At 38.4% G+C, this 12,519-nt stretch overlaps 1 protein-coding gene across 1 annotated transcript in view; it reads left to right on the plus strand.

Moving 5' to 3' along the window:
* The window catches only part of XRCC5 (X-ray repair cross complementing 5), a 97,899-nt gene that overhangs the window by 14,003 nt on the left and 71,377 nt on the right, over nucleotides 1-12,519 (plus strand). Inside the window, exons 7-10 of the mRNA XM_082841479.1 lie at nucleotides 1,235-1,349; nucleotides 2,716-2,854; nucleotides 5,710-5,822; nucleotides 9,166-9,228. Coding sequence (XP_082697605.1) covers nucleotides 1,235-1,349; nucleotides 2,716-2,854; nucleotides 5,710-5,822; nucleotides 9,166-9,228 — 430 coding nt within the window. The remainder of the gene's footprint in view (nucleotides 1-1,234; nucleotides 1,350-2,715; nucleotides 2,855-5,709; nucleotides 5,823-9,165; nucleotides 9,229-12,519) is intronic.

Here is a 12,519-nt window from a genome sequence, read left to right on the forward strand (position 1 = left end):
AGCCACTGAGTTAAAGAGCTCAGTAGCCTATTGGACAGGAATAGTTAGAAATAGAATACTTCCCTCATTGCACAAAGTTGTACAGGACAGCCCTGGACTAGACTTACCCTCATCTAGAAGACATTAGAGGAAGATAACTTGACTTGTAATTGGGGAGCTTCAAATCTGCAGAACTCATCCAGTTGTTCTCAGATGTTACATATAAGAGGCTGGTCTTTAGAATTTCCCCTGGAACAGAATCCAAACCTCTTGATGGTTTTAGATGTGACTCATAATCAGACTAGCAATGTCCTATGAGACAGGTTAGACCTGGTTTCAGACCCATTCATTCCTCAGTGAATACAAAGCCAAGGTGTACCGTAAGCTTTGGAGCAGGGTATCAGGTAGAATATCTACTATTCATTGTAGATTATTTCTGAAAATTGGAGTCTCTTGAGGCCTCTTTGTCCATAACTCTGGATAATGTCAGATAATCCTTAGTGAATACCACAAATTCCACCTATCTCCTATGATTTTCTCTGTTGTGTTTGATTAGGCACCAGATGAAAATAGAACTGATCTTCACTAGTATTCAAATGAAGTAGCCCTCTGCATTGTGTTTGCTACTTCCCAATTCCCTTTCCCTACTCGGTGAGAAACCTAGAGTTACCTGCTTTAAGACTGAGTGGACTGCTAAATTCCTTTATCCCGTGGAGAGTCATTATTTAATTCTCTCCACTGTGTGCATATACTTACCATGTCTTTTATTTAAGAGAATGGAAATGAGCTAAAGAATTGCAGGGTTGTGAACAGTGACGATACAGGATGGAGCCCACCCTTTGATATCTTAGAGCAGGGCTTTTTATCCTCAGGTCCATGGTTTTCAGGGAGCTGGTGTGTGCAAACACATTTATGAATGTGCTTTTATCACATCCTCACAGTGTCCTTGGTCCTGAAAAAAAAATGTTAAGAACAACTGGCCAAGTTGAAGAAAAGATTGAATAGGGGGAAGGTAAAGATGTTCCTTTTCACCTATCAGTAAAGGAATTCAACGCCTTCCTCCTAAGCCAACTCATTTGTATTCCGGCTCTCTCCCAACTGATGGTCGCCACGAGTTTTCCTTGCCATCCCCTGCTGTTCCTCTCTTTATGATCAACAGCATCTCACTTCTCATTCTAGACAACTAAATGCAATATCCAGCACAGGTTAACATTTTTAAAATTGCTGCTTTCATAATACATTTTTCTTTATTAAGTGAGAGTCTGAGACAGCTGTGTGTCTTTAAGAAAATTGAGAGGCGTTCCATGCCCTGGCCCTGTCAACTGACCATTGGCTCCAATTTGTCTATAAAGATTGTGGCTTATAAATCGGTAAGTGGTAGGTACACATTTTTAAAGAAATGTTAGCAGGCAGACAAATATGCTTATATAAGGAACTGACAATTCGTGTGTGGGTTATTCAAAACCATAATTACTGCTTCTCTAACTGCTCTCCCTGTTCATTTCATCTCTATTTAGCTTTTATGTAAAAGGCATGCTAACAGAGGAAGCTTTAAGAATTGTCTATAATAGGGACTTCCCTGGTGGTCCAGTGGTTAAGAATCTGCCTTCCAGTGCGGGGGACACAGGTTCGATCGCTGGTCAGGGAACAAGGATCCCACATGCCACGGGGCAACGAAGCCCGTGCGCCGCAACTACTTTAAAAAAAAAAAGGAAAAAAAAACAAATGGTCTATAATAGGGGTTGATTCCCTCCTTTTTCTCTTTCTCTCCATTGACAGTTGATTGTTAATCATGAGTTTCAGGTCTTTCTCTTTTTGTTTTTTAAAGAAAGAAAATGAAATGCATTAAGTTGTATCATTGTGGTATTATAGGAGAAATACAGATACACACCAGAGTTCAGTTCAGGGTTTTGAAAACTCAGTCACATCTAATTTAGTTGTTAATGATGTGGTAGTAATAGCATCTAAGAAATATCAAAAGATGTTGACTTGTTACTGTGAAATGGCCTTTTGTAACATATGTACATTTGTACGTAATAGTATATTTTCAAAAATGAGTTGCTTTTGGTAATTATTTGATGAAATTCCAGTTTGAGTATGAGTCTTGGATCCATGCCTCCGCATGACCTTCCTTGTCTTTTTTCTTTAAATGCACAAAATAAATATATAAAACATTTAAATATATAAAATGTACAACATATACAAAAACATGTTGTTTTATATATTCAAGTGTTTTTTTTAATATTCAAGGACTTAATTTGAAAACACCCTACATGCATGAAAACCATGGAGGTACTTCAAGGCCTAGAATAGTGTCCCTGGGAATGAGAATATAGTCTCTTTCCTTTTTTTTTCCTAGTTACTTTTTCATATTTCCTTATTGATTTCTGAGTACTGATAGACTGCTTTCCCCTTTCTTGTGTGTTGGGAAACTGTGGTAACAAAATGTAGGGCTCTCTTTTGTTAGACAGTCTGAGGGTTTTGTATAGAAAGTGTTTGAATGTATACAAATATTCATATTTATCTGTGGATTACCCTTGGGGGAAAATAAAATGTAGAAAGAATTATAAAATAAACTAAAATTTCCACAGTAGGCAAGAGACAACAAACCAATGTAGCTGGAGTCATTGTTTTGGATTTTTTTCTGTAAAGCAGAGAGTATATTAGGTTTTCATCTTTTGTCCATCTGAATCATAGCTTTCCTTGTTTTCCCTTTATTTTTCTTTTGGAAATCAGATTCTACAAGAGAGAGTTAAAAAGTGTTGGACAGTTGTGGATGCAAGAACTCAAAAAAAAGAAGATATACAAAGAGAAACAGTTTATTGCTTGAATGACGATGATGAAACTGAAGTTCCAAAAGAGGATACTATTCAAGGTATTATTATGCCAGTGAGAGTTTCACTTTTGCCTAGAAAATTTTCTTCAAGATGATAGGAGGCAGGCTAGGTTTTGTATTATTATTTGTCTAGAGACACAACTATATGAGGGGATCATGAGACACTGGATCCTTTAGGTCATCTGTTGGGTCTCAGGCAGGATGGTTCCGAGGCAGGAGTATACTCGGGCATTCAGTCTCTCTGGGTTTTAAATGTCTCAAGTGACAGGACTTAATACTTGGCTTTGTTTTAAAGTTTGAAACTCACTAGCTAGGAAAAGGCTTATATTAACATGGCCGAAGCAAATTTTTTGTTTACCTTTGACTTCCATAGTGATTATTTTTCTGAGTGCCAATTTCAGGTCTTATATCCTGCCTGTTTAGCTCCCTTAAGGTAATTTAGGGGATAAGAAAAATTATTTGTGTTTGTTATATTGCTTTATGTTCACTAGGATCTTTAGAGTTGTGCTTCATATATTTGTACCCATTGGCTCTGTGTAGTGTATTTAGATAGCGTCTCTATCCAGAGGGCTTAGAAGCTAGCTGAGGGTGTCTGAGTGTTCAAGAGCTAAAATGATAAGATACCAAATGATGGTTAAGATAGAAACCAGAGTCTTTATATAAATTTATCACCAGACTATGTGCTACTCAGTGTAATTTTAATTTGCAAGCCTTAAAAAAAAATTCCTTTCATCTGTGGCACTGCGTTGCAGTATTTGCATATTTATATGTTTTGCAGGGGTCTTGGCGGGTGGGAGAGTGATTAAAGGTAGTGGTGGTCATGACCCCTTTCTTTCTTCTGATGGATTAGAATGTAATAAACAACCCACAATCTCTACTAATTCTTTAATTCAACTCAATAGTATAGTGTGGTTAAGAACAGAAATTTTGGAGTCAGTCCTTGGTTAGAATCATGGCTCCATTACTTGCTCGTCATTTAATCCTCAAATAATGACTGGCTCATAGTAGGAAGAATAGCGTGATTAAGGGCATAAGACCAGGAAAGCAGAGGGCCTTCTCAGTGATACCAAGTAGTTGGGTAAGGTGTATTGCGCATATGCAGATTCGTACTCAGGGTAGCATCTAAAAGACAATCTGCATTTTCTCTCTTTTAATTTTCACAACAACCAGTGAAGTAGGCACTCTTGTTTCCATTTTACAGATAAGAGAATTGAGATTGAAAGACATTCGTTAACATTTGCAAAATCTCATAGTTAACAAGTAGCAGAATTTGAGCCCAGGGCTGCAGGAGTCTGTTTCTACATGCTATTCAGAATTAAGAAGGGCTTTGAATGATAACGCTGAAGAGTTTATGCTTGATTTTGAAAGCGACATGGAGCTGTTTATAATTTTGAGGAGCAGAGTGTCATGGGGGCTGTGTTTTAGAAAGATTAATAGGACATCTGGGTATAGGATGGATTGGAAGGAGAAGGGACTAGAGATGGTACCAATTCTTTCGGTTGCAAGCAAAGAAAGCAGCTCTGGTTGTCTTAGACAGAAAGCAAACATATTGGTGGAGCAAGGGAGAGGGAAGAGTTAAACATTGTTTCAGTTTGAAGAGCATAGATGTGCAGCTTTTCTCTCACCTTTTTGCAGTTACCCACATACTTCCTTTGCCTGTCTTCCACTTTCTATCCCCTAATATGTAGAGTTCTCTTTTTTAGATAGAGGGACTAGTTTCTGTGAGCAAAGGACTATGGTCGTATTTGTAGTCTGTTCTCTACTCTTTGCCATGTACAAAAGTTACAGTTATTGATTTGCCCTGTAAAAGATGAGCCAGAAAACATGACAGTTTTAATTAGAAGTTTTAGGTTACTCTTAAACGATTCAAGTAAGATGTCTGAAGAAACATTGGGTTTAGATACCACTCTTAATCATGTGCCATACATTTCCCTCTTAACTTCTTGTTGAAATTTTTGTTTATATCACCAGCTTTTATTAAAAGACATATATGAAAATAGAAATGCATTTCTTTTTAATTAAATACATGGCATGTGCAGAGTGAGGGAACTAATAAACACTGGATCACAGAATCTGCCCCCAAACACACAAGTTTCTTTGTTTCTTGGAGTAAAGATGCATATGCTTTTCCTTTTCATCTATGCAAGGTCATAATCCTTGGATTTTGATGATCTTTCTCCCCATTAAACATAGAAGGCTATATAGTGAAAGGGCATGACCTTCCATAGAGCAGAGAGGCCCTGGAACAGGGTTGGAGTTTTTTTAAGGAGCCAAGAGGCTATATCTGTAATAACCTAAGTAATCAAAAAGAAAAAAAAATAGACAATCCAATCCCAGAAATAAAATAAATTTAAATGCAGAAAAATATCCAGCTTGTCAATTGAACGTTTCTAAATAGAAAAATTTTGGCTTCTTCCGTTAGGCATTTGTGTATCTCCAGCATCCATTTTTAAGAACATTTTGTTCTGAAAATCCTATGGGCACATTTCTCTGTGGGCCTCCAGGTTTCTAAATAAATGTGTTCTTGTTATTATGTTTACAAGTCATGATTGTACTTTAGTCAACCATGGTTTATCTTTGGAGGATAACTAGGACATTGCATTTGCTACATTCTTCCTTCTAGGATGGATAATCATTAAGGTAACTAGATTGCAGAATATGCTACTTAAAAAAATGTAATTAGATTTTAATTGTCTCTGTGTCGTATATGTTTGTGGATCTGCCGCTTCTTTTTCTGCAGTGATCACAAGGGGCAGAAATTTGATTCCAGCAAACTGTATATGGAGGCTTGATCCGGAGTGTGCATGTATCGTTAATGTATGTATAGGGCCAATTTCATCTTGTAGAAAATGAGGCCCCATATGCTTAACAGATGCTCTTCTCTTGTTCTTTAGGGTTCCGTTATGGGAGTGATATCATTCCTTTCTCTAAAGTGGATGAGGAACAAATGAAATATAAATCGGAGGGGAAGTGCTTCTCTGTTTTGGGATTTTGTAGATCTTCTCAGGTAAAGCACGTATTTGCCTACTAATTGTAAACAAAACAGATGAGCTTTTTTCTCATTATTTGAGATGGTGTGCTTTGGATTGGGCCTGTTGTTTATAATATGTTGTTTTCACTTTTAGTTTTTCTAAAATGTAGTCTGGCGTGCTGCTATCCTTGATTTTTGAAGGTTAAAAATCAAGAGGTAGAGAAGTCGGCATAAATCAGAATAGATTCAGTGAAAAGTCACTTCTTAGCTTTGGTGTCGGTCATAGCTCGTAGTAGCCTTAAAGAACCAGCATCCAGTTCTTTGCTATTGTATTGCTTTCTCTAACTGTTACATATACTGGAGTGTTTTACAGGAGTCAGGGTCTAGTTGGGTTTTGAATGACCGTAGATCTCTTAGAATATCATTGATTTATGCTAGTCACCCTTCTTCTCAACGCCCAACAAAGAGGTCTAGGATGCAAAACTTGGTCATTAGTCATATGTTTTTTAGACGGCAATACAGATGTACAAAAGAGACACAGTGGAAAATGCAGTAACTTATTGAAGGCTGTGGATACCATATACTATCCAAGAAAGGGTCATTAAAGATTCCCAGCAGTCTTAGATGAAATGTTCTTGAGGTAGGCAACCAAACAGAAGGAATAAGTAGAAAGTGCATCTTTTCAGGCTCTATAGGGATGAAGAGATTTTTGTTGGTTCTAGAAGAACTCAAGTGAGAATTAAAATAAAAATAAATATAACCCAATATACCAGAATTAAATTTCTTCATGTTGCTCCGGCGTGCAGTCCCTGTATAATTCAGTGTTAGAATAATTCAGTGAGGTGGGGAGAATGTTTTCCATCATATGCTCAAACTGTTAGATACAGAATAATTCAGTGAGGTGGGGAGAATGTTTTCCATCGTATGCTCAAACTGTTAGATACAGTTTTAAGACTCATAAATCAAAAATTGAGAGTATTTACTTAAAGTCGATACAGTTAATGGTGAGAATAAATACCTTTTGGAAGTTGCATATCTCTAACAGTTCTCTAACAAATTACACTAAATGTGCTTTTCTTTAAAATTATTCACTTTGGGAGGTATATAAACTTAAAATTTATGGTTCTTAATGTTGGTGCTTATGAGTCTTTTCAGTGAAACAGAACCTCCATTCAGACCTATTTGTAGAAACTGGCTTATTGGGAACTGGGTCTGCCTAATTCCAGATAGGCAGAAAAGATCTATCCAAAACTCCTGTAACTGTAATTTAGGACTCAAAAAACTGAAATCATCTGTGCCATGGTAGGTGTGGGGACCTATTTAGTTAGATGGCAAAGCAAGAAAAAGTGAGCTGAAAAGGTACATTTTCCATTTTAAAAGATTTTTATTGACTTAAAATTAACTCTTAAGTGTTTTCTAAACCAACTTTCTGTTGTTTTTAAGCTCTAAATTATTTTTGTCTTAAGTGTAATATCAGACAGGTACAATAAAGATAGTCATAATAGCTACCATTTATTGAGTGATTATAATATTATAATCAATATACTAACCACTTTATATAAATTCCCATTTAATTCTTGTTACAGTCCTCTCAGGTAGGTGCCGTGATATGTATTTTATACACTAGGATATTGAGGTTCAGCGCTGTTAGGTAATTGGCCCAAGGTCCCCAGCTAGAAGGTGGTAGAGATGGGTTTTGAACCAGATCTCTCTGACTCCAAAGCTATGCCATTAATCAGCTATAATCTGCCCACCAGATAGACAGGCTCATTTTTGAATAGTCTAGTTTTTACATACCTGCTTTTGTGTATTATGTTAACAAATGCATACACGTCATCTTAAGAACAAGGTTTTTCCATATCAACTAAGGTAAAGTATAAGTATGTACCTTTTAATAAACTAGTAATTAGCTTTAAATTAATAAGATCACATAGTTTTCCAGATTCCCTTAATCTGAGGGACACTAATATTTCTGGATTGAATTAGTGTGAAACTTTTCATAATATAAAATAGGTTTTTCTTGGTTTGGAATTTTTTTTTATGAATTATGAATTACTCTTCTCTTTTAAACTTTCTGGAGTCCTTTCAATTTGCCTTCTTCCATGTTGTCAGTGTTCTGGGTATCTAATTATAGGATGGATAAGAACTTAGCCACAATTTCCCCAAATGTTTGGCTGTCCTTTGAGAGGTCATTTAGGTGCCTTAGGAAAAGGTATCATTAACTGTTCTTGAATCAGTCAAGAACTATTACAGATTCTAATAGGAGGGCAAATAAATCTATATGGATATAGCAAACCGAAAATATAAGATTATTCCCATATTTTTTCAAATAATGGTTTTCAGATGGGGAATGGAAGGGAAGATGGAGGTATTTGGCTTATATGGGCCTCACCCCCACACCTTTGGGACTCAGTTTTCCTGAGCTGCTGTTACTGTGAAAGCGCTCACAATTTCTCAGCTTAGAGGTGGGAAGGCAGAAAAAATATTTGAGAAGCATTGCCTCTCTTACGGCACATTCTTATAAATACGCTCCAGGCTCAAGATGACATAGATCAAAGAGAAGTTGATCTTGGTTGATAGAAGCAGGTGGTTATATTAGGAACTCTTAGTATTCATCTTCTAGTCTTTGACTCCTCTGATACTGTGCTAGGTGAGTAATTTAAAGGACACATGGTACTCTAGTCTCTTTGCAGTTCATCAATGCCTTGTCATTGCTCTTAGGATGAAGTCCAAACCACTTAACTTTGCTCATAAGAGACTTCATGATCTGATCTTTGCTAATCTCACTCATCTAACTTTTCAGCTTTCCCCCTTGCACTGTGGCACTGCGCTACTCCAAAAGCAGTTCCCCAAATGCACTATGTGTTTATGTCACTCCAGACTTAATCACACTATCATCTCTGCTGAGGACACTTGTGCCCAGACTTTCATCTTAGTTCCTACCCATCCTTTAAGTCTTGACTTAGGTGTCACCATTTGCAGAAGCCTTCGCTGACACCTCATGACTAAGATAGCTGCCCTTCTTATGTGCTCTTGTAGCACTGAACTATAATACTGTACTCTTGTGGGCTGGTAGCACTGTCTGGTAATACCCCACCACAGTTAATTTCATATTTATCTACACTCCTCAAGACAAGGCTACATCCTATTCATTATTGTGTTTATAGTGCCCAGAACAATGTTTGACATAAACTAGGCACTCATATATTTGTTGTGTTTAAGTGATTTGAACCTCAAATAGTTAGTTGTTTCTAGTACCTGTGAATGTTTTCCGGTAAGAGCATTTTGAATGTAATTTCCTAGTAATGTGTGGCATTATGGTTTTCTGTGTTACTTATTTTGGATCGAAACCAGTTCTCTTCCTCACTTCCTCTTGTAGGTCCACATGAAATATTTTATGGGAAATCAAGTTCTAAAGGTCTTTGCAACAAAAGATGATGAGGTGAGTTGACAGTAGGTCTTTGAGGTAGTGCCGTAGAATTGAATTGTCATTTTAAGTGAGTTGTTTGGGGCTTTTATAGTTTAAAATGACATTAATTCTTGCAATAGCAGTGGGAAAATTCACTGACCTTTAACTCTGAAAATGGGGAAATGATAAATGAATTTGTCATAGCATGAGCACAAGGCCTGAGGACATAGTTCTGCAATTGGAGATCAGGTGAGTATTAAAAACAAAAACATTTGAACAAATACATTTAAGTATGGGGATCTCATGGTCACAGGTTCAGGAAGGTTGGGGTCAGGTAAACATTTTCATTTTCATAAACAGAACATTTAGTGCAGGCTTAAGCAACCTGAAGATGAGCTTCACTGACTCACGGGACTACTTCCATCATTGAGCAATTTGTCTTATCCCCCTTACCTCTTTCTTTTCATTATTTTCTTACATCCGCAAGAGATTCTGTTTTCAGGCTGGTTTCTGCCTAGCTAACAGCCCGTGACTCTTGCATCCTACACTCACACCTGCCCTCTCTATAAATATTTTCTATGTAGTCTTCAAGTAAGAACTTGTTATTTCTTTGGAGATTTTGATGTTAACTGGAAGATTACCATCCAGTGTCTGTTTAAGACTACTTAGGTCTCCATGTTCCAGAAGTTACTTGCATTTGCAACTGGTAAACTGGATGTAGATGGCTTGTTTGGGGTCGGGGGAAGGGTGATGATATAAGTGATCTAGTCCTCTTTTTCTCCTCACTTCTGAAGGGTAGCTGGCTGCTGATTTAGTGAATGGATATGCCATTATTCTATTAGAACAGTAAAATTAAGAGAAGAAAATGCTTGGCTTCCACTCAGTGTTAAATGGATTCATTAAAGCACAGTAGGTGTACGTGAATCCTCAAATTTGAGAATCCTAGTTCATGGATTTCTCCTGAATCAAATCCTAATGGGAATCAGGCAGTTCTAGTATCTATTGTCAACACAACTAACTGCGTTTTTCACTTCTGCTGAGGTTTTAACTCCAACTTACTGTCCCTTTACCCAAAGAAAATTCTGATCACTTCATGTGATTGCTGGGTATGCAGTAAGGAAAATCATATCACAAAGCTGTGCTGACACATATGATTCTCTAGACTTGCTAGCTCAGGTCAGGGCATCATTGTGACTTGCATAATTCAAATCCAGCCTCATACAGACCCTATAGATCACAGGGTCACTTTGAGTCACTAAAGAAAAAAAAACTTCATCTACTGATGGCAAAGGGCTACTCTTTGGTGTCAGTTCTTGATGTCATAGTCAAAGAATAATATTAACTAATTGGGGCTATGAGATAAGCAGGGGAGTAAAGAAACTATGTCATATGAGGACTTTGAGTAAAAGATTGCATGGAGAAGACTTGTGTAGGTAGGCAGGGGAGTAGGAGGGATGAGAGACAATAGCCTTCTTCAGATACTTAGAGGATTATCATATGGAATAGAAACTAAACTATGCTTCCTACCAGAGGGTAAATTGGAACCAACAAGTGGTCATTTTGTTCAAGATGAAGAATTATTTTATCAACAAAGATTACTGTCTCCAGATGGATTGGTTCCTTGTGAGATGGTCAGATCCCCATTCCTGTAAGTTTCTAAGCAGAGTCTCAACAATCAGATGTTAGGAAGGGAATTCCTTCATCATGTAGCTTGTTAAACTAGATGTATACTTTTGTTTTTCAGCTCAAATATTCTATGATTCTATGAATATATTCCTTTTTAAAAATGTTTTCTCTTGGCCTTCTCTAGTGGCGCAGTGGTTGAGAGTCCGCCTGCTGGTGCAGGGGACACGGGTTCATGCCCTGGTCCTGGAAGATCCCACATGCCGCGGAGCGGCTGGGCCCGTGAGCCACGGCCGCTGAGCCTGCGCGTCCGGAGCCTGTGCTCCACAACGGGAGAGGCCACAACAGTGAGAGGCCCGCGTACCGCAAAAAAAAAAATATTTTCTCTGGTCATTAGCGTATAATTTTTTTTGTATGGAGAATCTACATTTTTATGTGCTGGTTTTCACTATGTGGAAGAGAACGGGAGAAGAGAAAGGGAAGGAAATGGAGCTTTAGCTGAGTTTCCCACAGGTGTAATATGGTGTTCTAGCTGCCATTCCGGACCCCATCCTTCCTTTTTTTTTTTTTTTTTTTTGCGGTACGCGGGCCTCTCACTGTTGTGGCCTCTCCTGTTGCAGAGCACAGGCTCCGGATGCGCAGGTTCAGCGGCCATGGCTCACAGGCCCAGCCGCTCTGCGGCATGTGGGATCTTCCCGGACTGGGGCACGACCCCGTGTCCCCTGCATCAGCAGGCGGACTCTCAACCACTGCGCCACCAGGGAAGCCCCATCCTTCCTTCTTTAAGTATCCCAGTTGGTCCTATCAAAGACACCTAAATAAAAACTTGCAAACAAATTGAAAGTAATCTCTTCTAATCACTTCGTCGTCGTGCTTATCTGGCCTCTCTTATGGGACTTGTTAGAATATATACATTCTGTACTTGGTACACATCTCATTTCTGCTAGTAAAGAAGCTCAGTGAGATCAGGGACTCAACTATGTTTTCTTACATTGCCTAAGATAGTGCTTAGCCAAGAGTCGGCACAAAGTAAATATTCCTTGAATTGAACTGAAAAGGTAATCAATCTGTCATGAAATCTGTAGAGGATTTTGATGACTAGGTATTGATGTCATAGGTTTTTAGTGGAGGAGATGGGAATACACATAGCTAACTTTGATAAGGGTTAGCTGTAACACTGAGAAAAGTACAAAGTTTTTGGGGAGTTATGGAGAGGGAGAGAGCTGAGTAAAGCAAATCTGAAATGGAGAGCTTGTCAATTTACTGGGCCTTGAAAATGGGTTAGAAGCTTGAGAGCCAGAGATTTGGAGAGAGCATTCTAGTGAGGAGGAAACTGTACAAGCAAAAAGCTACCGAGGTGGGAGAGTACAAGACTTGCCCGTGAATAATGATCAGCTCTACCGAGGCAGGGATAGAGGAACCCTTGGAGGTTTTTATGGAAGAGAGTGACGTGATCAGCTCTAGGAACAGGGGAAGCAGTGATGGAACAGAACAGATAGAATTTGAAAGACGGCATAGAGGTAGACTTGGTAGAGTGTGGTGAACACTTGAAGGTGAGGGACTGTAGGCAGGCATCATCAGCTGTAGGGCTTCTCATTTGGTTGACTGGGAGGTGGTGTTAGTGGAAGCAGGGAGCACAGGAGGAGAAGAGGGGGAAGACAGGAAGCTTAGTTTTGGTCATGGATAGTTTGAGATACCTAA

Source organism: Leucopleurus acutus, assembly GCF_964270905.1.
Source record: "Leucopleurus acutus genome assembly, chromosome: 6".
Taxonomy (NCBI): domain Eukaryota; kingdom Metazoa; phylum Chordata; class Mammalia; order Artiodactyla; family Delphinidae; genus Leucopleurus; species Leucopleurus acutus.